The 25,269-nt window shown below is 35.9% G+C and overlaps 2 protein-coding genes and 2 pseudogenes across 2 annotated transcripts; 2 read left to right on the top strand and 2 right to left on the bottom strand.

The window, feature by feature from the left end:
- The first annotated feature begins 2,508 nt into the window (after positions 1 to 2,508).
- Positions 2,509 to 4,348, top strand: LOC114742271 (uncharacterized; annotated as a pseudogene).
- Positions 4,349 to 9,765: 5,417 nt separating this feature from the next.
- On the top strand, positions 9,766 to 12,880 carry LOC114742304 (probable protein phosphatase 2C 65). The gene is made up of 5 exons (XM_028930573.1): positions 9,766 to 10,384; positions 10,837 to 11,154; positions 11,443 to 11,560; positions 11,643 to 11,866; positions 12,146 to 12,880. The coding sequence occupies exons 1-5, from the start codon at positions 10,169 to 10,171 to the stop codon at positions 12,539 to 12,541; spliced, it is 1,272 nt and encodes a 423-aa protein (XP_028786406.1). The 5' UTR covers positions 9,766 to 10,168; the 3' UTR covers positions 12,542 to 12,880.
- A 622-nt stretch (positions 12,881 to 13,502) lies between these two features.
- On the bottom strand, positions 13,503 to 15,536 carry LOC114742288 (aldose reductase-like). Its single transcript, XM_028930559.1, has 8 exons — positions 15,381 to 15,536; positions 15,159 to 15,209; positions 14,947 to 15,020; positions 14,600 to 14,687; positions 14,254 to 14,460; positions 14,066 to 14,137; positions 13,717 to 13,959; positions 13,503 to 13,595 (listed from the first exon to the last, which is right to left on the bottom strand). The coding sequence occupies exons 1-8, from the start codon at positions 15,534 to 15,536 to the stop codon at positions 13,503 to 13,505; spliced, it is 984 nt and encodes a 327-aa protein (XP_028786392.1).
- A 4,538-nt stretch (positions 15,537 to 20,074) lies between these two features.
- On the bottom strand, positions 20,075 to 24,112 carry LOC114742273 (patellin-6-like; annotated as a pseudogene).
- Between the last annotated feature and the right edge of the window lie 1,157 nt (positions 24,113 to 25,269).

The following is a 25,269-nucleotide window of genomic DNA, read 5'->3' as shown; positions in this document are numbered from 1 at the left end:
TGAACATATAATTAGTTTTTCCAAGTTGTAGCTTGTCCTTGTAGTAAAAAAAAAAAAATTTACTGTCAACATGAGAATTTTTTAAGACTGAAGCTTGATGTGATGAGTTGTTGTACCAAGCTCAACGTCAACAAATAACAGGACGAGTGAGAAGTGGCAAAAAAAAAAAAAGATTTCATTCGTCAGTTTCCAATGTTGTTTACAGAACAGCACGAGAATTTCTCTGATCCCTCTTCCGTTTTTGACCTTTTTCTACTTTTTCTTCCTTCTTCTTCAGATTTCTTTTTTAGTTTTTAATTTATGTTCCGTGAACATTTCCTCTTCTTCTAATTTCGGCATATTATACTTGTGTCCCGTTCTCTTTTTCTCCTTTTTGTCCCCTTCTTTGTTTTTTTTTTTTTTCATTCCACTTACTTTCTCAAAATAAGAGCACAATTTGCAACGAGATTCTCGTGTACGTTTGGTCCCGGCATCAAATCACTTAACTCGCAAGGCATCATCTTTATTTTTAGACTTCTTGTTTTCAAAAAAGCTTATATTTCTTTTTAAAGAAGTGAATTGGATTATAAAGAATCTGCGTTGGAATCAATCAAATCTCTCACGCTCCGCATTAATGATTCTCGTGGAAAATTTGACAAAGCTATGAACGGACAGGATTGCTCCGAGATCAAATTTGCGTAAACCCCACAACACCAAATCCATATTCAAAGCTGAACCATGCCTCCCCCTCATAAACACACTTCCAGATTTGTTATCAACGACGTCGTCCCGTTCTTAATCAGCACATCGTAATTGAAATTAAGATTTACGTCAGCCGGCGTCAACTTCAATTTTCATTACACTTAAATTTCATAATAATAATGAATCGGGATTTGATGTTAGTTTAAATTCAGCAGTTAGCAGTTGATTATTATACCATTATAATGGTATTGCAATTACTTATAATTAGAATTTAATTATGTAATTAACACGGAAGCTTGTAGAATTGCGTCATCATCTTCCTTCATGAAATTAGTGGCGCCAACTGTTTCAATTAGGTTACCAACATGGACTTGCCTCTTTACTTGCTCCACTATTTCTCTTTCCTTTTTCTTTTAAAAAAAAATATAAAATGGGTTTATTTTTAATGTTGGCCAATTAGATTATGCCAATCAATTAAATGTCACATCTTTGAGTTGTTACTTATCATTATCCCAAAGAATGATTCATACGGTTCTTAGAATTATGAGAATTAATTTTAATTTTTTTTAAAACATAGGTATTCTCTTATTGAAGGTAATCCTATTCAAGACACTGTTAGGCACTAAATGTGGGTACCTTTTGCAATAGGGATTCAAATTTGGTTCATCACGTTTGTAAGGGGCTAGTTTCTTCTATTACACCCAACCCTGTTGGTAATTTAAAATTTTTTAAATTTGAATGATAAAACCTACTCCTCCATCTACACATGATCCATCAAGTCTCATCATGATCCATTATGTCAAATGGAATAGAAAGGCGTGGCCCTTGGCCTTTCTGGAACTCTCTACGTGTCCTACTATGCATCTATACATGTATGTATAAGCCAAACTTCATAATTTTATATTCGTGAATTATAAGTGTATTTAGATAATCTTAGATTATATGCAATGTTCAATGCCCACATCTCATTCGGATTACTTCAATGCCAAAACCATTACGATTGAAATCACTTATAAACAAATTTTACGTAAATTAAGACAAAACTTTTTTTATATATTTATCTCGTATTCTATAAATTTTATTAAAAAATTATTTATAAGTTATTCTAAATAGGCGTAAAGTGTATCACTCAACCATTTGGCCGAACCAAACAAATGCGGATGGAAGAATAAAATTAATTAAAATAAATATTGCTTCTTCGGAAAAAAAAAACAAAAAAGATTTAGCGAGTTGATTTGGATAGATGAGCATGAACTATCTAATCCATGGCATTTGCGTCATTTAGGAGAAAAGGAAGGGCAATTGAGGAGTCAGAGATGGAGACGCTTCCTTCGTCTGCGCAGCTCCATCCGCATTCTCACCGCGTGCAACCAGCTATCCCGGTCACCCCTCCACGCCGCGTTACTGCTTCATCTCTCTTCTTTCTTCCCTTTTCTTTATCTCTTTTCTCCGCAGAAACTCTCCTCAACCCCCACAATCTCATCTCCTGAAACTGACTTCTCCCAGCTCTCGCACAGACCTCCCACTAATGGTCTCACTCTTCTCTGCTTCCTAGGGTCGCTCCATTTCTCGCAGCTATGTCATCATCCCGTTTTGCTCCTATTTCCGCTTTCTATTTCCCCAGATTTCCCTCCCTCTCTTCCAGAAGACCCGTCCTCATCGGCGCTAAACCAACCTCCGCTCGCTTCTCCTCCCGATAATTCTCTTCCTGGAAAACCATACCTTTCATTCTTTTTCTCCTTGAGTTCTTCACCAAAGAAGAAAAATTCCGGCTTTCATTCATTTGTTTATTTTTTTGTGCATTCTTGCGTGAAATCCAATTTTCTTCCGGAAAGGTGTTAAATCTGCTGCAATGGAGACTGCCGCTGCGAAGCCCGGCTTTCTCAGGAATATTCTCATACGGTTGCTTCTGTTTGGGGTTTTCATCGTTGTCGTTCGGTTTGCTTATGTCATCACCATCGCCGGCGAGTCTTGCAGCGTCGGCGACTTCTGCTTCTTCTCCCTTCCGGAGTCTCTCACTTTGTAGTCGCCGGCTCCGGCGCCGGGGTTTGGCTGTCGAGTCCAATGAGGCCATCGTTAGCCGATCTGCGGCGCGACCGGAGGTTTACTCGAGTAAAGAGTGGAATGAGGCCGTTAGTTTCTACTCATCCGTGTTTAAGGATCACGTATCTTATGGCTATCTCTCGCCGGAGTCGAAATCTCTCTGCGTTGAGACGCCGACCGGTCGCGACGTGTTCGCATTGAAGGAGATCGGCGTCTCGGACGCGATTGGGATTGCAAAGAAAGCTTCGAAGCCACTGGTGAAAGCAGGACAGGCTCACCGTATGCCCTTCCGCGACAACACATTCGACTTTATCTTTTCCGGCGAGGGCGGGCTCGAGAAATCGACGCGACCTTCAGATTTCGCCTCTGAGATTGCTCGGACTCTGAAACCCGAAGGGTTTGTGGTGTTCCATGTAAAGGCTAAAGATACGTATAGTTCAATTCATTCCTGTGATTTGTTTACTAATTTCAAAGTAGTTAAAACGCATGATATAGATGGATTTGATTCTTCAATGCCTCACATACGCGAAATTGTTTTGAGGAAAGAGTTTGATGGCATTGTTCATGAGTTTGAGAAATTCGATGATGATTCTAGTGGGAAATGCTCTACTCATGGGCACAGACAAGAATTGGTCAGAAATGCAGAGCCTTTGATCACTGAGGAGCCACTGAAACCGTGGATTACTTTGAAGAGGAACATAAAGAACATAAAGTACCTTCCATCAATGGTTGATATAAGCTTCAAGAAGAGGTATGTTTATGTCGATGTTGGGGCTAGAAGTTATGGCTCTAGTATAGGAAGTTGGTTCAGGAAGCAGTATCCAAAACAGAACAAGACCTTTCATGTGTATGCAATTGAGGCTGATAAAACTTTTCATCAAGAGTATCGCTTGAAGAAGGGAATCACTCTGCTTCCTTATGCTGCTGGGTAAAGAATGAGACTCTAACCTTTGAGATTCATCGGGATCCTGGTGAGCATGTTGAAGTCAAGGGCAGAGGCATGGGTAGGATTCAACCGTTGCAGTCATCATCATCTGCTGATTTTGATGGTGAAGTTGAGAAGATCCAAGGGTTTGATTTTGCAAACTGGTTGAAGAACACAGTCTCAAAGAATGATTTTGTTGTAATGAAGATGGACGTGGAAGGTACAGAGTTCGATCTGATTCCAAGATTGTTCGAAACAGGAGCTATTTGTTTGGTGGACGAGATTTTTCTTGAATGCCACTATAATAGATGGCAAAGATGTTGCCCTGGGCAGAGGAGTCCAAAGTATGAGAAAACATATGATCAATGCATGGAGCTCTTCACTTCTCTGAGGCAAAGCGGAGTTCTTGTTCATCAATGGTGGTAACCTTCTGATAGATGATAACATCTTCTGTAGCATTCTTGTTTTTCTTTTGCTTCTTCCATGTTTCACCAATAGACAAGATTCGTTTGCGTCTCAAATTTCTTCCCTTGTAACATGTGCAACTGAAAATCAAATCATCCTCACGTCAATTATATTTGTTTCATACACCTCTTATTTATTCGAAAAATCGTAGTCTTGTATCTGAATTGATAATGCGGTCTTTTTAATCTTTCTTTTTTATGGTCTCCTATGATAATTTCATTGTTCATTGTCAGAGATTATTATCTTCATTCTAATCCGTGAACAATAAAGTTATCACGAGCATTTCCAAATGCACAGCCAATCATGACCCACGGAGGGTGAGCTCAAAACTTCTCCTGATAGAACCAGTCCTGTTGCTTTTTGGTATTCAAGTATGAGGAATTCATAAATATGGTTGGTAAAAGCTGGCTTCCTCTATACCAATAGATTGGGAAGAATCTTTGTCTGCAAGCCTGCAACGACATCCAGTGTCTGATTCTGTAGCTGGATCTTGGGCGCAGAAGAAACTGGAGGGAATGGTTCTCAGTTTTAAGCCATCTACTCTGCTGAATATTGTCAGGATTATCATAAACCTAACTTGGACGAATTTCCCAAACAGAATTTGCAGAAATGAGAGAAATGCAGTCAGTTGTATTTTCCCTGAGAATGATATGACAGCTTATGCTAACTTAAACAGAACTTGTACTGCATGATAAAACAGAGTTAAAAGTAATAGTTGGAGTGGTTGCTGGGGTGGTATAGAAGAATATTTTAATGAAGTTTTGTCGAGCGGAGCAATTGAGTCAATCAAGGAAGGCTTTTTGAGGCGTGTGGGGTAGGATTAGAGAGGAAAGGGCAATGGGTGGTTGAAGCACGGGGAAGAAAGAAGGAAGCTTTGTATGGGCAGATTTATGAGGGACAGCGAAAACAGATATCAAAGTTGACCATTATTGGTTGCATCCTAGCTGGCTTGTTCAAGATTCCACCTCCACATTCATTTCAATCACACACTTTCAACCAAATCCAAAAGCCAAAGCATCCAAGATATTTTCACCTTTCATGTGGGCCACTGTTATTATCTAGATGTGAGAAAAATGCAGAGATAACATGGTGTAAAAGTAAAACTCCTGTTTTCACTGATGGCTAAAAATTAGGGGACACAGTTCAAGGATTAGGAGAGTTTATGTAACACTAAACCTACACTGTTGTGATTGGTTGTTTCAAGAATCTAAACTTGTTTTAACAGCAGAAACTATAATCATTGTTTATATAATTAATAAACAAGTATGTATTCTGAAATTGTAAAGCAAAATTAGGAGAGAGAGGGTAAAGGGGAAGGATGGTGGGGAATGGTGAAAGGAGAGAATGAAGTACCAAAGAATGTGAGTTTGTGGGCAGATATGTTGACAGGTTGGGTCCTCCTCTGTCTTTGGTTCCCAAACTCTGTTTGCTGTATTCTTATTTATTCTTCTAACTTGACAACCCATGCTTTAGATTTGGCTTGGATTTACTATTCATTACTTCATTTAATTCATTGTATACGATAGATACTACTACTGTCACAGTTGTGCAATGGATTTAATTAAGTGAGAATTATTATAAAGTGTCAAAAAAGAAATTTACTTATCAGAAAGTCTTTTAATAACAAGTGAACAATATAAACAGCTCATTTTCTTTGCATGCTTCTCAGTTGGTATCAGGCTTTTAGGTGATTAAATTATCTTCTTTATAGTAATTTTCCCATTTAATAATTCATATAACTCTTTGATTTATTATAATTTTTTTAATATCTTATTAATTATTAGCACAAAAATTTGATATTTTTGTATTTCAAGGATCATTGCCCGTCAATATATTACAGTAGATATAATAAAATTTATTCAGCTAAAAAAAGATATAATAAAATTTATAAGCAATTACTCCTATTTAAAATACATGAACGATGCAAATAATTTCCCATATATTACATTGAAAAATGTGTCTATATTTATTTTATTATGATAATATTTTAACTATTTTATTTTCTTTTGATTATCCATATTGACAACTCTAAAAATTGTTATAGACAATATCTGGCTGATAATGAGATTTTGCGGAAGGCTATATTGACCCTGAAGTGGTCCAACGGATAAAAGCCCAATCACTTTCAACTCAGAGGGCTCAGCCGCTCAGCACGCTTCGATCGTGCAACTATCCCCCCATGTCATAGTTGTGGGGACCGCCATGTGTGTACCGTAACGTTATTTGGCTCCTCGAGAATAGGGAGCTGCTTGATCAATGATCATTCTAAAAACAAAACTAATTATACTACTTCTAGTTCTAATTATAAGAGCCAGTTAACTAATTTGAAGAGATAGTAGTTAAATTAATGAAAATATGGGGTTTAGTGAAAGATACGCGGCAAACCAAGGTTAACTTTCTAATCTTATTAATTGAGTTGTTTGCATGCATAAATTTTTGGGAGAATTCTAATTAAATCCCGTTGAAATATCAAAATTTAAATCAAGGTCTATACTTTTAACAAATTCTTAGTTAGGAAAAATACCCATTTAAAGCTGCAGATTGGTAATTTGCAATCAATTTATGATCTAAATTATTTTTCTTGAAATGCCGCTAGATGAACTGGCAACTTCACGGGTTTCTTACTCCAAATACTGTTAAAAGAGTAAAATGTATGATATTTTTTTGTATAAATTTATATTAAGAAGTTAATATTACTCCATGCGTCCCATAAAATGTTGAAAAAGTTATTTACATTTTTAATACAAACTCATATTAATTATTAGTAAGAAATTTAGCAATAAGATTATAAGATATAACATGATGAGAACATCTATATGCATAGCAAATATAACAAAGTATTTAAGAAATGACAAATTTGATGCTGAAATATACTAATACATTAAGATTCTGATTTTTCAACTATAAGAAAAAAAATTTCCTTCAAAAAATGATTAATTTAATGATGTTAAAATCAAGTAATTAAAAAGTCCTATTTCCATTACCAAAAAAAAGTCTCTGTTCCTATAGATTTCTTATAATATATCAGAATTAGTATAAAATTTTAATGATGTTAAAATTTTGCTCTTAGTATTTTTCAAATTTTTTTTATGTAAAACATTTTGTATAAATAAGTACTATATAATGTCAAGTTTTCATGGTTTAAGTTTTTCAAAATAATATTATATTAAATTATAGAAAGGTATTTTAGTCTTCTAACAACACTTAAAAATTCCTAATAAATCCTATTAGCCTAATTAGAAATTTGTTAAAAGTGTAGGCTTTCATTTGAATTTTGATATATCAACTGAATTTAATCAGAATTCTCCTAAATTTTTTTAAGCTAAAATATTACTTCCTCGAGTTAAAAATAATAAATATATGGGAAATGTATTTTTTTTTTTGGAAATATGACCTTATTTATAAGTAGGTAAATGAGAGAGAGAAAGAGAGTAATAATGATAACCATATTGAAAGAGAATGTACGGAGAAAATTAATTGGTGACAAAATTGGTGATAGCGTTAAGGGAGGCTTTAAAAACGCTTATAAAAATATTTGAATATGAATTATGAACCAAACTTTCACATCAGCAACCATATTCAAATCAAAGCTGCCGGTGTGATTATGGAATAAATAGGGTCCGAACAAGAATGTTTATCTTCAGGCCCAAAACTAATTTTAGTGCATGCATCCATTTCCATTTATTGCTATAATTTATTTTTGAGATAGAGGTGCATTTAAAATTTAAGATTTTTTTTTAAAAAAATAGCAAGTTGGTCAAATTTAGAAGCCCAAAATAGCAAGTTGGTCAATCTTCTGTTTATTCTTCTATCCTTAGCCAAACGCCCATTTCCAAACGATCATTTCCCAAGAACATTGCCCTATCCCTTTGCCTTTGGCAATATATATAAACTCCTTTGGTCCTAAATGTAATACTCTAATTATATAAGAGTCTTATATTTAGAACTAGAAGAGTATATATATAATTATTAGAATGCTTAATTAAACACTACACTGATTAGAAGTGTGTTTAATTTTACTCCATTGCAAAATCATCACAGGTTTAATAATCTTTTATGTGAAATCAAAAGCAAACGAAAAATATAAATCTTATTAAAACAAATTGAAATGAATAGAATGAATTTGAGATATCTTATAAAAGATCATAACTTGAAAAACAATAGATATGCGGAAAAGAGAGAATTGGGAGACTTCCTCCAGTACTTAACATATCACCTATTTTTTAGAGTAAGGAGAAATCTTTCTTCTATTATTCCCTATTTCATTACAAATAACATTTAATCATATCAAAGGTTTTGTTTATGTTATATATGATACTACTTTAGGTTTTACCTTTCATTCAAACTTTTAATACTCATAACAATTATTCATATTTGAGTTATTTAATACTTGATATGAGTTGGCTTAATTTTTCATTACGAAGTCAAATTTAATTGCTCATTAGTCATTTTCAAAAGCTCTCGCAAAATATAAACACAACCAAAAAAAAAAGATCTGGTTATGTATATATAAAAACACCAAAGATGGATACCATGATTAACTTGGGATTACTATGATTAAGGGAGAATGCCATATATGGAGCATAAAAAAAGAAGAGAAAATTGGAAATGAATCCCTCATTATAAATCTAATTGGTAAATGGTTCATAGAATGATTGATTACAAAAGAAAAGATTAGTTGCATATAAAAGAAAGTAAGTTGCATGAAGGGAAAATAGTTTGCACAAACATTATTTTGATATAACGAATTAGTTTATATATAGGGAAGATGACTTGTACATAAGAGAATTTTATTTACACAAAAGAAAATTGAGTTGTATATCGTACAAAGAAAGATTATTGCACATAACAAAAGATAAATTGCACACAAAAAAAAGATAAGCTACATACAATAAAAATAAAGTTGCATAAAGTCTTTATGTTCTATTTGCCAATTAAATTTTTAATGAGGGATTTATCTCCAATTTCTCCTAAAAAAATGATGCTAGTGACTATGAATATGTGATAAATCAAATAAATAAAATAAAAATACCCTTACACTAATAATAATATATTTAGTTGTGAATTTGGAAACTCGGCTCCAAATCTCATCAATTTAGCTGTAACTATTACAATGCTAGGTGTAAATACGTTGTAAATAGTGAAGATTTTATGAATATCAAAACTATTAAAAGATTGGCCGCAAATGTAATATAAATTATGAAGTGTTTTTACAAATAAATTGAGGGTTTAATTCAGTTTTTTATATTTACAAAACTTCAATAATTTTTCATTTATACATAATAGAACTTCAAGATTTATAATTAAATTCATGAGATTTACAATTGACGTTTTGAGAACTGTGAAAAAAAATATTTCTGCATGAGGTTATTTTTGTTTTGTTTTTTTTTTTAATTTTTATGATTATAAAACATTGATTTTCCTTCATATTTTGCAAATTTACGGTCCTTCCATGCCATTTTCTTTTCCATGTACGTTGTGGTCCTTATCTGGCAATTTCCGTATGATTATTAATTAATGGCAGAAAATCAATTATATATGTTCGTTACGGTCATTCAGAATTCAGAGAAGTAATGCCTTGCTGTCGTTTTCTCCCACATGATTTTCAGCGCAACAAACTTTTTGAGAATCCCTTAGACTTCGTTAATCTTTGCATTTCCTTTTTGCTCTTCCTTTGTGAGAATTGCATTAAGGATTGCCCGCCGGCGATTCATTGAAGAGCCCTGTTCTTCATCTTTTTCTCAAATCCCAGTAGCGATTTAATCTTTTTTTCCATTATGATTACTTCTTCTCTTCAATGTCCCTTCACCTTCTTCTGTCTTCGCATGCATATTTGTTCTTCTCCCCCGTTTCTGTAGTTTCTGTTTCCATCCCATTTTCCTCCCTGCTTTTCAATCAATCTTAGCCTGCTCTGCCCTCTAAAATTTAATATTTTCCTTCACTTTCTCTGTGGTTTTCTAGGAAATTATTCCGGTTATTCCTTAGAATTCTGAGGGGTCCCCTTTTTCCTTGTGATTTTTACTTCTGGGAAATACCATTGTTTTGGCTCTAGATATGGGGAATTGTTGTAGTAACAATGTTCCTCGTCCATATTCAATGGAAAAAGAGGTGAATGAGACAGAATTTGAGCATGGAGAGGACCATAGTTCCATTTCCACATATAGTGAAGGTGAAGGGCGAGTCAGGCTAAGAGGACACTCTAGGCTTGTGTCAATGTACAGCCAGCAGGGAAGAAAAGGGGTCAATCAAGATGCAATGACAGTTTGGGAGGTATATATAAATTCTTCTGATTTTGATACGATTTCCATTATTTCTTTATATGATACCAAGCTTGTGTTTCTGGTCAATTGATTCTCACACCATTTATTCTTTTAACGTGTTTTGGTGATTTCGTCAATTTTGATGGCTCCTTAATCATGTTTTTCAGCAAGATCATAAGCTGTATTGCCCCTAAAACTTAGAAGCAACATCCGTTTGTATGTGACTGATAATTTAATAGCACAAGTAGGACCCATTAATCAAGCGAGCCTACAGCTTGAGTTTTTCTTCACAGAAAATATGAAATGAGTTGTATTATTTATACCTTGCGAATAGCATGAGTTGTTATACGTTTTATATGATGCTTTGATGATATTAATGGGGACAACTTTCTCAAGAGAGGCATGGATTTATCTTATTCCTGTGTTTTGTACTGATTAATGTTCGATATGATATGTTACTAGGACTTCAATGGAGAAAAAGATATGATCTTTTGTGGTGTGTTCGATGGTCACGGTCCTTATGGGCACGTGGTTGCTCGATATATACGCAAACATCTACCCTCAAAGCTTTCTGCAGCAATCAAGATGTCAAAGCAAAAGATATGCATGTATAATGATGCAAATGCTGCTGCAGAAGGTGGAAATCATCAAACATTGTCCCTTGCTTCATGGGAGAACACCTTCTTGAAATCCTTCAACGAGATGGATCAAGCCATTGCTCAGGACATTAACACCGACAGTTTTTACAGCGGTAGCACTGCTGTAACTGTAATCAAACAGGTACCCCTAGGAGATTTTTTTTTTTTGATACATATGTGTTTTTGCTTACAATGGGTTGACCAATACTCATCAACATGAGCATTTTGGGTTTGTATTCACAAGTTATGAATAGTACAACTCTTTGAGAATATATATTGATGTCATTGGAGGCCTAGACGAGATATGAATTTTATTTGTGGGGCCGAAATACACCCTCTTGACGAATTCCTTTCAGTGCGTTTATGTTGTCATCTGGTTCATAAGATAACCTTTCATTACATGATTTCTTTTCCTCCTTTGAAATTTCAGGGTGACCAGCTGATAATTGGCAATTTGGGTGACTCTCGTGCGGTTCTTTGCACGAGAGGAGCTACAGATCAACTCATTCCTGTTCAACTTACTGTTGACTTGAAACCAGATATTCCAAGCAAGTCTTTACATTGTCCTCAAATCCCTGATTCTGACAAGCACATGGGTCTGACTAGCTTTCCTTCTTGATTGTCACTCAGGTGAAGCTGAAAGAATCCGTAGCTGTGAAGGCAGAATTTTCGCTGAAGAAGAAGAGCCTGATGTGTACAGAATGTGGATGCCAGAAGAAGACTGCCCTGGACTGGCAATGTCAAGAGCCTTTGGGGACTTCTGCTTAAAAGATTATGGCCTGATCTCAGCTCCCGATGTCTTCTATCGCAGATTAACGAAGCAGGATGAATTTGTGGTTCTGGCTACTGATGGGGTAAGCAATGAAAAATCTAATCTTCAAAAGGTTGAAACCTGATCTTCCGATATTTCCCATATGGAAGTAAAGTTCCCTTGGAACAAGAAATGAGGTAATCGCTTACATGGCATAAACCTTAGTAATTATGATAAAAATGAGCTTGATATGAAGATTTTGATCCCTATGGAGGCCTACAATCCTCGTTTAGTACCTCCATTTGACACACCCTCCAAATTAAACAGAAACTGCTTTCGACAAATTCCAAGCAGGGCTGAATTTAATTTGTTTGTTTGGCAGGTTTGGGATGCACTGACAAATGATGAAGTTATAGAAATAGTTGCTTCAGCACCAAGGCGGTCTAGAGCAGCGAGATTGTTAGTGAAGAGAGCTGTGCAGGCATGGAGGTATAAATTTCCTGGTGCCATGGTTGATGATTGTGCAGCCATATGTTTGTTTCTGAAAGACCAACCAGACTCAACCAAATCTGGGAAAAATAGGCGCCGAAGGAAGAATCACTATGAATCTGCTAGAAATGAAGACACCACAAGCGTAGATAGTTCAACGTCGAAGGATGAATGGGTAGCTCTTAAAGGGTTGTCCAGAGCCAACACTATATCGAAACTTACTGGCCTCATCAGGGATGTGAGCAGGAGGCATCCATCTGAGTTTCTTGAGGGTGTTCAAGTTCTCTAGTTCAGCCATAAATAGCCCCTCAAGACCAATAACTCAGTTTCAGTGGATTAGAGAGAGACCTTTTGGCAAGTTATTAATAGCCAAAGGTTGGGCCTCTAGTTGTATTATTAGGTTGAAATAGAGGGGTTAAAAAGTGAGTTAAACAGATATATACATCATAACAGCGGACAATGTTTGCATTTACTACTAGAGAGAAATGAGAGCAACAATATTAAACCCATAATGCCTGTCATCAGCTGTCAGACCTATGTCAAATATATATAGCTCTATAGTTTGTTTTGCCTGTTCTGAATGGAGGAATGCGATACAAATATCAATAACATTTATTTCAGCTCAAAATTTTGCTTGTGGTCTCATTTTCAGGTTTGCATATTTGCAAGAACGCCTGAGATATGTTTATAAGATAACTGGATATCACAGTCGGGTCTTTGAACTCCGCCTGAGACTAATATCATTATAGAAGTGTTCTCATATCGTAATTACTACCTCCACTTTGTTTGTAGTCTACAAACAAAGTCTTATAATTAGGACGGTATTTATATTTCCATAATTTTGGTTTCTTGGTGTTCTCGACCGGTACTTCATTTTCTCACAGTTAAAAGCATGCGACGGACGTACACCAAAAATGTAAGTTTCTTATTTCACAGCCAAATAAGCACTCGTGTTACAGATAAATCTGGGTATTCTAGCTGGGCAGAACTGTGAACTTAAAAGGAAAGAACCCTCTGGCATAAAAAGATTTTAAAGGTGTTGATGCTTTTAAGAAACACTTCAATTATAAACCAATAAACACTTCAATTATAAAGTCAAAAGAGACTCGACAGATTTTCAATGTCTACACCCTACGCACACAGGGCTCGCACTAACATTACAACTTTGAACTGAAGTCATTTTAGTCCCTTAAAAGCAACAATATAGAACAACCATAGAAAAGAGAAAAAGGAAATAGGAAAAGCAGTCACTAATAGTCTTCATGGTCCCAGATGTCTGCAACACTCCTGTAGGGCCCCTCACTCTTGTTCACAAGCAGCTCTTCACCATCTAGAACTCGTTTCTGCATCCACCAATAGCCCCATTATTCAAATATATCGATACATAATTACATATGTGCCATCTGATTCTCAACAGCTATTAACCCCAGCAACAGGACTATCTCAGAAGAATCGTATTAATACCTGATGTGATATGCTGCTAAGAGCAATGAAGTCATGCTCTGGAATTTCCCAATTAAAAACATCAATATTTTCTTTGATTCTTTCAGGATGAGCTGATTTGGGGATGACACTTGTCCCTCTCTGAATGGCCCACCTCACCAACACTTGGGCTGGAGTCCTGTTGAGCTTCTGGGCAATCCCATCCACCGTTGGATCATGGATCAGATCTCTGCCACCTTCTTGTGACCCCAGTGGTGAGTAAGCCTGCACAAAAATTTTACTGCTCCAAATACTGACATTATATTTTACAGAAACATTAAAAGCTAATGCAAAAAAAAAAAAAAAAGACACTGGACGATTGAGTAATTACAGTGACATGGATTCCATTCCTCTTGCATGCTTCAAGCATCTTGTCATTTCTCCACCCAGGATGCATCTCCATCTAAATCAAACCGTTCAACTAAATATATTGCTTGCATTCGTATCAATCTCCATGGTTCGATGAAACAAAAAGCAGTATTATTGCACAATGACATAAATGCACGTATGAATCATCACCTGGCAAACTGAAGGCATTATTTGAGCAAAACCCAGAAGTTTACCAAGCTTTTTAAGAGTGAAATTGCAGATTCCAATGTCTCTAACAAGTTTATCCGTCACAAGTTTCTCCATTTCTCTCCATACCCCCTCCATGTCAAAGTCCAACACGTCTCCCTCACGGGGAGGTCTTTTGGCTCCATCTTTCAGACGAAATGGCCAATGAATCTGCATTTTTGTACATCAACTTGATTAAGGTCCCTCTTTCTGATCTTATCATGGAAAAAGAAAAAGACTGATACTTAGCGTAATAATAATCAGGCAGAAGAAGAAAGCATAACAACAAGAGAAGGTTAAATTATATTACCAAGTAAAGGTCAAGGTAGTCAAGTTGCAGTTCTTGGAGTGTGTTGGTGAATGCAGGTCGAACTCTTTCAGGGGTCAAATCAGCGCACCTGCATATAGTTTGGGTTTCACACACACACACACAATAACATGAATGTTTCATTCGACTGTCCAATTCCAAACAAATTCATATTTTTAACCATACAATAACTACCTATGTCCTATAACTATATAGGTTCATTAGTGTCCGGATTTGGGCTAATATAGAAACTTTTAAGGCGTTATTAGGCCAACTAAATTTGGATTAGGCCAACCAATTTTATACCTGATATGAATGGACATGCCATCAATAATAATAGATTACATTACCATAGTTTGGAGGTGACAAACAGATCCTTCCTTTTCACTCCTGCTTGCATGGCAGACTGAAGTGCGTGTCCAACCTGTAGTACAGGGAGATATTGAAGAGACACAAAACTAATGTTTGTTTTTAAATTAGTTCATTATCTGAATAGAAAGTTTTAGTATATCAGAATCCATCTCGAAACAGTTGAAGAAAGGCCAAAATGATATAATGATACATCTTCTTGAACACCATATTCCCAAGCAGTGTCGATGTGCCTATAGCCAGCCTGCAAGTGAGCCATCTATCAGATTCCACGTGATTGTCACAAAAGAATGTAATAAGTTAACTTTGTTTGGTTATACTGTACTGTTTCGTACCCCAAGATCTACATGTTCTTAAACAGAAGATCATGAAGCGATGGAACTGCTAAAAAGACAGGAATAGTAAAGACAATTACCTCAACAATGGCAGAGAACACAGAATTGACAGCTTGGGAACCAGATTTCCAAGTACCCAGTCCAACAGCAGGTATGGTATGTCCACTCAGAAGCTTAAAAAACTGTGAGTTTAGCTCTTCATGTGGCTTAATTGCTTGATCACTTGCTTGTGCCATCTCTGTACGATCTGTTAAGATGGTGTTTGATCTGTTCCTATCTTAGCTTATAGCAACAAATATGGGAATCTTAGGGACAAGTGGCCAATTTGCATGCAAGGCACGTACGCGTTGTTGATGGCCATTTGTGGATGTGTACACTCTTCAGGCCTAGCTCTTTTACACGTTCCCATTCACACGTTTCATTATTCATTACTATTAATACTAAATTCCAGATGCGTCGTGTTTCAGATCGTGAGCAAGGAACAATGAAACACCGCTTGCATTTGCCAACAAACATGCATGTCCACGTATTATTTTATGAAATTCTTATGTTACTGTACATTGGCTTATCTCCCACTCTCTTTAGATGAGCGTCCAAGCTCATTTTTGTTGGGGCATAAATAAGAATAGAACAAAGTATGGGTTAAGTACGGGTAATATGCCCCTTTATATGAAAAGGAGTTACATGTAGGGGTGCACATGGGCAGGGCTGGGCAGGGCAGAACCCCTGCCCGATGCCCAGCCCGAAACATGAACGGGTTGCATTTTGCAGCCCGCTGCCCGACCCTGCCCATAGAAGCCCTAACCATTTTGGGCTGGGCATGGGCGGGCTGGGCAGGGCGAGTTTGCTGCTCAAATGGTGATGACCTACCGATATCACATGTAAAAAAACTTTCATCCATACCTGAAAATTACATTTCATAATTTTATATTTTCACACATTAAAATTATCCAAAAATAATTCAAAACAAGTCTTAGAAAATATCCAAATAAATAATATTCATAATCTATTTAGAACAAAACAACTCTCAAGATTGTAATTAAAGTCTTGAAATTCAAACGGTTTGCATTAATCTCCAGAAAGTTGAGAAAAGAATAAAACATCTGAAAAAATTGAAGAGGGGTTGAAGCACATTGAGATATTCCATTGGGAGCCAGGGATGGCGATGTAATAGAAACTTGATTATCCATTTAAGTGGCAAAAATTAAATGCTACCTAAAGGATTGCAAAAAGATATTAAAACTGAAGCAATAGGCTAACAGGAATAACATAGACCATATAAAAATGGGGTGAAAATAATTGTAAAAAGAAAAATAAAAAATCTTATAATCTCATAATAATTTAATATAACGACTTTTAATATGTAAATACTTATTATGCGATACAATGCAGTTAGCAGTCCATACAACTAAAAGACTTCTTTCTATCATATGACTTGTTCATAAAAAATTAATACAAAATAACTAAATATAAATTAAATAGAAAACATATAATTCAGATAATTAAACCCCAATTTTCTTTCCATGCTCCTGCCCCAATCTTGTTTTCTATCTTGCATAAATATTCAAAATTGTTTATTTATACAAATATGTAATGTATGAACTCCATTCTCTAACAAAGAAAGTTGTTAATGACATAGAGGGGAAGATTAACTTATAAATAGCCAACACTACAACAACAACAAACAATAGGATATGCACAATAAAGCTCACGAAGAACAAGTTAAAAACAAGATACTACTGCTTCTTTAGAAGAATTAGATCCCCTAAAATAGAAAACTAATAGACATGTAATAATAATAAGTTAAATTGCAAAGAGGAGGGAGATAATTTTTTTTAGGTAAAGAAATGTAATATATTAATATTATTTTATAAATTATAATATATATAATCTGGGCAGGGCCAAATGGGCAGGGCAGCATGTCCTGCCCGATGCCCAGCCCTGCCCATGAAATGCCCAGCCCAAAGATGCCCATTCTTTTTCGGGCTCTTTTTTTTCGGGCTGGGCTGGGCAATTTTTCTTCAAGCTCGGGCGGGCTCTGCGGGCATTTGGGCTTCATGCACACCCCTAGTTACATGTGTATGTGATTCGGCCGGAATTGCATGGCTGCCAGATTACTTCCCGGACTTTTAGGTTCGCCTCAGATCGTTCACTGTAATTTGCAATTTTTTTTATTAATTTGATTTCATTATGAACTCCATAAAACATCTGTTTTCCTTAATAAAAAAATTGAAGTGAATTGAATATAAAACGTTAATATTAAAATAAAAATGGGAAAATTTCATTTAATCTAGATAATTAATATTAATCAGCCCGAAAAAATTCTAAAAGTTCATTGCATTACTAAAGACCAAAATTTCACAGGTGAAAAGAAAAAGATACCATTGTTTTATTCTTTTTAAATCACCAAATTGGAATTGTCAATCCTCATAAATTTTATAAGTGAATAAACAATTCATATTCCACAATTAAGAATCCAAATTTGATAATTTATAACTAAATTCAGCTATTTACAAGAAAGAATTTATAACCACCAAATACAATTATTTTAGTGTAAATAAACAACTCAAATTGAGGTATTCATAACTAAAATTTAGCATTTTGTATCTCAAATTCAACGATTTTTTGTAGAATCATAACAAATTCACAACCATAAACCATAAAATTCAATTTAACTCACATTCTTATAAAATACGAATTGTTTTGTGCTTTCTTAGTAAGCCAACCACTTTTTATTGACAAGAAATTTTTTTCATATAATATAGCGAACGTACAACTGAGCCATATGTGTTGCTGTTGGTGTGAAAACATGGACTTCTGTTTTTTTTTTTGTTGTTGAGCAGAGTGAAGAAAATGGAGCTGGATTTAAAGTCCCTTTGCATACACGCAAGTTTTCTGAAGCTGCTCACTTGGATCGATGCAGATTGCAGAAGCAGACTGCAGAATCCTGCATTTGCAATTATTTAATTGAAATTTGTAATGATTTTTCACGTGGTCAAAACAGTACAACACTCCTCCTACTCCTGCAATCTGCATCCTCAGAAAGAAATAACATAAGTGGTACTGTAACTATTTTTCTATTTCACCCTCTCCCACAAGTAATCACTGCTTCCTTGACCTATCATTCAACATGTTCCTCTCCGGTGAACACCACTTCGGAACTTGAAGCCTTTTCTGTTTCTAATTAATGCTAATGTTGGGTTGGTTGATACTCACTTGTTAATTTTTCAGTGTGAATGTACTATTTTATTTTTTATTTATTATAGTATAAATAGTTTTCTTTTTTAAAAGGAGTATATATTAAATAGGGATAAAGTTAGAAAGTTGCTATATTTTAATGGAGAGTTAATGCAGTTTAAGGTTTTCCTTAATCTGTGTGAAACATGTTAGAAGTACCTTATAAATAGGACTAGAGGAGTATTATCTCTAACAAGAATCATTTTTTGCCTTGAAAACATTTGTGAAAATAATGTAAAAAAAAAAACCAATGTTCACAATTTCTTTTTCAATTGCAAATATGAGATTACTCTTCTTTTAGTATTTCTGACTAGGAACATGAGATAAATATGTAAGAAAAATTTTATTTTGAATTATGTAAAACATGATTATAAGTATCTAAATTCTAAACAAGCTAAAAGTAAATATGAAGAAGATATATAATCCAAGCCATGCTAAGTTGTGAGGAGTGAATCTCACAATTCATATTTGGGAGTCACTTTCAGTGTCCAAAACAAGAAGTGAATTAAAGAGAAGGCAAGTAAATAGCTGAAGGAACACGTTACCAGTGAGGACCAGACCAGTGAAGGAGTTCATAATAGCATCAAAAACCAAAGCAACCTTCTCTTCAAATATCCATCTAAATCTGTTATTCAATCACCCCATCATCTCCTTTCACTTTTCTTAACCACTCACCTTTCCTCTCCAACTAACTCATTTTTTCACATCTCATTTATTTGTATTATGTCCCACACTCATCTTTCCATTGTGCTGTATGAGTTATATTAATCATCATCCATAATATTAATTTGACTTGTTATGTTTTGTTCTATTATCCATAATTTTCTATCATACAAAATTCCAAGGCCTAGCCATTTAAAACTCATGAAGATCATATTGAATGATATTCATATCCAGCAAGTGATGTGGTTGATTTTTCCCACTTTACAGATGTTAATAAAATGGGCTGGTATCCATATTTATCATCTAATAAGTTATTATTAAAGCAATAATTTACGATATATTGACTTGTGTCAGCCTTTTTTTTTTTCAATGAATTCCCAGTCCGACACAATAATGTCTCACTAGATTGCTACCTAAATTTGTCAAAATAGGGGGGGGGGGGGAATTGAATTTGAATGCATTGCTATCTTAAGAGGACTGACGATCTTGACATTGAAAAAACAAAAACGAGAGGATTGAATTCTTCAAATCACCGTGATATCATTCTCTTGTTTTCTTAAATAACTTGAACACTTATAAAACATTTTATGTAAGAATACTTATTTTATATTTTATAAATTATAATTTAAAAATTATTTATAAATCATTCTAAACATGCCTTACAACTTTTCTATCCAAAAATATTGCTCAAATCATGTTATATAATCCCAAATAAACTTCATTATGAAAAGAATGAGTTCAAACTTGTAAAATTCTTGAATAAACTTGTCGCCATATATTCAGGAAATCAATTTTTTTTAATTTTTTGGCGAGAATGTTTGGCGCGGAGAGACAAGGTAGTGTGCATCAATGGGTGACGAAGACAGGGAAAAAGACAGACAAACAGTTGCATTACATATGATGTGAGCAAAACTAATTGCTTTCCTTCTATACCAAGTCATACATTAATCCCACTCTTCTTGTTCATCTTGTACATTATAGAAACATTATACCATAACCACTGCCTAGTACCAATTACACCAAAAGTACTTGAACAAACAAAGCTAAGAGCTTTTACCTCTCACCCAGTTCAGAAAATTAAGCAACAAAGAAAGCATTACAGGTTAACCTCACTTAACTATAATAACTAAAGTATTAAGCAGGGAGCGATTTTCATGGGTTTTGTTTAGGTATGAATGGATGTCAGATCAGAGGTGGTTGTTGCTGTTGATGTTGTTGCTGCATTTTCGGACAAAGTAGCGATAAGCAGCGACTTTTTTCTTTCTGGAAGCAAAGTTATCGAGAGAGAGGACCAGGTTGCCTGCTTCTTTTGTAGTGAAAGAGTCATGGATGGCTTCCTCGGAGGCTCCGACCTTCCTTGTCTTCTCCACTGCGATGCTGTAACTTCCTTGTGCACTTGGCACAAACTCAGCACTGTACTCTATGTCCCACCCTCCCACCACTATGTCCCACGTTATTGTTGCTCCAACCTAATCACATTCCATTATTTCATTACCAACCAGTGCCTCTGTGTCGTGTCGGAGCAACGCATGTTGATGTTTCATGCATTAACATGATATGAACATATACCAAACCAAAAGGTGTTTGAATGTGATTTCGTGTGTCTCGTGTTGGTGTTTTATGAATGTTAAGCAAATTCAAATTCTTTGCAGGGTCTAACAGAAGAAGAAAAGAAGATATGACGGAGAATGCTATTTTGAGCATCAAACATAACAAAATTATGTTTATTAACTACAGATGATTCATAGGACAAAACCACAATTAAGGTTTAAGCCGCATCAATCCAAAAGTTGAACGATGCTCAGCTAAGTTAGTTTTGGAAAAATAAAAGCTAGTTGCACTTTATTAGTTGGCAAATTAATTAACAGGCAATAAAGATGAAGAAAGAAAACAAAAAACGCAGATTTCTGACCTTGATGAGTGCCATAAAAAGCAAAAAGGAAAGAACAAGATTTTGATTAAATTTATTTATACGATGATCATTATCCAAGGTTTTCTTTTTATTTTTTTTTGTTATCAGAGACGCCAGAGTTATTTTCATTTTATATCTATCGTCATTCTCTTTCCGTGTTTGTATCTGACGTCTTTTCCCTATTCAATATTTCCTTAGAAACTAATTAGTTAATTAGTTTTTTGATTTTTTAAGGACAAAACTTAGGTCCAGTTAATTAGATCAAGTTGGTCCAGTTAACCAATTAGCTCCTGCCACATATATTAAGTGGACACATCATCACTTAACACCGTTAATGGCTTCTCCTTATATGCCAATGCTGTCCCTCCGCCCGCCTCCACCTTTCCCCTCATTTTCATCCTCAAATCTTAATTAATTTCCACTCAATCTCTATACGCTCACAAATTCAACGCAACAAATTCTCACACAACAACCTAAGAAGCTTCTAAATTAACATCTTCAACACAAAGACCATGTCGATATAGAAGGGACTAACTAATTAATTTATATTTAACACCATAACTCCTTCAGATTGAAGGGAATATTAGCTAGGACCAGGAGGGGTGAGGCTTCATCAATCATCATTCATCAGGCCACTTGTCTTCATGCTGAATGTTAGATCCTCTCCCATCGGAGAAGCTAGCATTGAGTTGTAGAATAGATATTGCTTCCACTTCCTATCTAACCCTCAAAGTCAACTCTAGCGCCATCGAGGCACGCGGTGATGGTGGAGAGCGGCCCAAAGCGCATCAACTCTAACACCAATCTGTGTGCTTTCTTCTAACTGAAGCCGCCGCTAGCGCAGCCGCCTTCTAAAAAGTTAAGGAAATTAAGGCAGGTCAATGGTTCCTTGAGATACAAACCGGCGGTGCCATAAACCCTTGTATCTTCTCCCTCCATCAAGTTCAACAATCCCTCTTTTCCTGGTTGGCATCTCTCTACCTCTCACTTCACCTTCTGCTATTTCACCGTCCATCCCTCTCTTGACTAGGTTAGCCATTCGACTTTGGACATTTATAGATATGAAACAAACGACTGCATTTGCTTGGTCTAAGATCGACTTTGAGGCAATTTCACCGCCTCCTCGCGCGATCAGTCGATCCTCACTAACGAGGTTAATCGATGTTAAATGATGATGTGTCCAATTAATATATGTGGCAGAAGCTAATTGGTTAACTGGACCAACTTGACCTAATTAACTGGACCTAAGTTTTGTCCATTTTTTAAATTTAATTCCTTCTGATTTGATGATCAAAAGCTAAGACAGACTAAAATCTAAAAGCCAATTTTTTAATTATAACTATTACCTCAATTCCTTCGATTTGAATGTTCACCTTCTCTCCTCCTTTAACAGTGAACTCGGAAGCAGGCTTAGGAGGACCATTCTGCAAATCACTTGGCCGACTCAGTCCTCCATACTGAACGGGAATATCCTCAGGCCTTATGAATCTGTACGTGCAAACCAAAACATCAATCTAAACACCCAAACCAGAACAAGGTTAAGTAGACATGTGAGAATCTTATTTGAATCAAACTAAACATGAATTTATTACGGAAGAGGACAAAATTAAACCAGACAGTTTTGTGCAATGCTCCAAAAAATGAAATCATGCTGATATCTGAACAAGTTGATATGTACAAAACAGCCCATCCAGAAGAAAAAGAAGAGAAAAACGACAAGCCATTCACTGAAAAGGAAACAAAAGGGAATCTCTGATCTAACTTGTAGAGTGTCTCTGCAGCATTTCCCTCCTTGGAGATCACAAATTTGCTCTTCGTTCTTTGGGTCAGAAATGGACTGAACATCGAATACAGCATGCTGAAGTACCAGGGCACATTAATGAAAATCTGAAACACCCCATCATCATTCATCAAACAATCTCTCAGGTTTTAGTTTCATCGGAAAAAACAAATAAAAATCGAGCAGGAAGGAATTAATGAAGGTTACCTTACGAGCCACCATTTCTGGATAATTGTCTTGGAACAGAGAGAGAATATGATTGGAAGCTGCTCTGAGTTCCCTCTGGGCATGTCTTTCAAATCTGTGACCTGAATCAGAGAATTAACCCCGCCTGGCTTGAAATGAAGAAGCTTGATTCCTCTTTCAAGAACCTGAACCCTCCATCTCAAGAATTTCTTCAGCTTCTCCTCGTCACCGAAAATCCTTTCGTACATTTCTCTGTCTCTGAAAATTCCGTATGCATTGTAGCAAACAGGGTGTCCTTCTTTATCATACGCCTGCATGTAGGCGACAACCCCTTCGAGCTCTTTGAACCCCAAGTCCTCCTCAACAACGTCGTCTGCTCCGAACTCCTTCCTCCAAGCCAGGCATTTCAGGAGCATGTTGAGCGAATCTCCCACCCTGAAGTCTCTCGCTCGAAGAAATTTCAACAGTATTACGTCAGCTCTGTCGTCGCCGCCGAGCAGGGGGATACCCCACATAGACGAATCCGAAACTTCGGAGGCTGCGAGCTTGTTTTTGAGCTCTTGAAGGGCTTTCTTCTCGGAGGATTTCAAGTGGGAAACGAAGTAGGTGTCTTCTTTGAAGGAAGGTGTACGGAGTGTGGCTGCTTCCATTAGAGAAGTGACGAAGCTTTTCTTGTCTGGTTTTGGGGATGCGTCTGGGAGGTCTTTGAACGGTGGGTTTTGGAGGGACATGATGAGAGAAGGTGGAGGCGTATGTATTAATGGAGGATTCGGAAGAAGACCCAGATGAGATCAGTGGTTGAAATGCAAAATGGCGATGGATTTGAAGCCGGGATTTACGATTCTTTGGCGAACACAAGAAGCTTTTACCTTCTTTTGAATAAGACACAGACGGAATTAACGGGAAAACCGCAAAATGGGGGCTCGAAGGTGGGCTAGATTGTTGGGCGAAAGCAGAGAGAAAGCTTAGTTTTTGAGGGTGAGGATGGAGAAAGGAGGAAGAAATGGGAAGAGTGGGGAAGAAAGGGAAGGAAGATGACAAGAAATATGAGCCGGGATTTTGGTTCGAAGTTCGCGAAAGCGGCTCTGGAAGTGAATTTGAATTCAATAAGTAGGGACACTGCCTGTCAGTGAGGGAAAGCACGCGCCAAGTTGGCAGCAATAGGGATTGCCTGGGCAGATAAGCCGAGCCGACTTGGCTGAGCCGACGCTTGGCCGTATCCATACCTGTTTTTTTGTTTTTTTAAATAGATTTTTAAAACTCATGTCTGATTTGAAGATCAAACAGGACATTTCCTTTCTGATTTTTTTTATAGAGTTAATACCATATGAATAATTATATATATATATATATCTCTCTCTCTCTCTCTCTCACAATTGACAAGGTTTACTGTTTCTTTTCTTTGTTTTTTATTTTTTAACAAAGACAGGGTTTACTGTTTCAAACCACAAAGAATGCTGTTTATTTTATTTGCGTGTATAATGGCTAGGGAAATATATCAGATCAACTGCCGTGCACAATATAATGATACATCCTTATCCTTTAAAGTACATGTCACAATTACTAATAACCATAAATTTAATTAGTTATCAAAAGAATCAGAGGAAGAATGATAATTGAAGACCTTATTAAAAATTGAAACAAAATAATTACAGATTATGCTTTTAAATTATAAATTTTATAATTTCAATTGTAAGCAGTACCTCATTTTTTTTTCAGAGTTCTTAATTTTCATTCTTTCAAAGAATTATTAATTAATGAGAAGCAATATATATTACTTATTATTTAGTTTGGGCCATTGAGCGAAAGTAATAGTGTTTTTCCTTTTGTTTTGCTTTTTTTTTGGGGGGGGGTTTGTGGAGTGAGGAAGAAGGTTACAATAATTGAAGGCAAAATATGGATATGAGATTTGACAGTGAGGGGCTCCATAGGTTCAGTTTTCTCACTTCTTTTGGACCACTTCCCCTTTACCTCTCCTGCAACTTTGTATGTATTATTTTCATCTAATTAAAGGTGTCTTCATTTAATTCATGCGCGCATATCATGTTTGAGAACGTGTGCTATTTTTTAATTTATGGCTATAATTGACATTTGAGTTGAGATTAAATTTGTTCGCAATAAAAGGTTTGTGTGAGTTGGATTTTAAGAAGCTTATCATAAGAGGGTAAAAGGGGGTGTTTGGATAGAAACC

Source organism: Neltuma alba, unplaced genomic scaffold, assembly GCF_004799145.2.
Source record: "Neltuma alba isolate B1F8T4 unplaced genomic scaffold, ASM479914v2 tig00003699_pilon, whole genome shotgun sequence".
Classification (NCBI taxonomy): domain Eukaryota; kingdom Viridiplantae; phylum Streptophyta; class Magnoliopsida; order Fabales; family Fabaceae; genus Neltuma; species Neltuma alba.
This window is presented reverse-complemented; position numbering and strand designations above follow the sequence as displayed.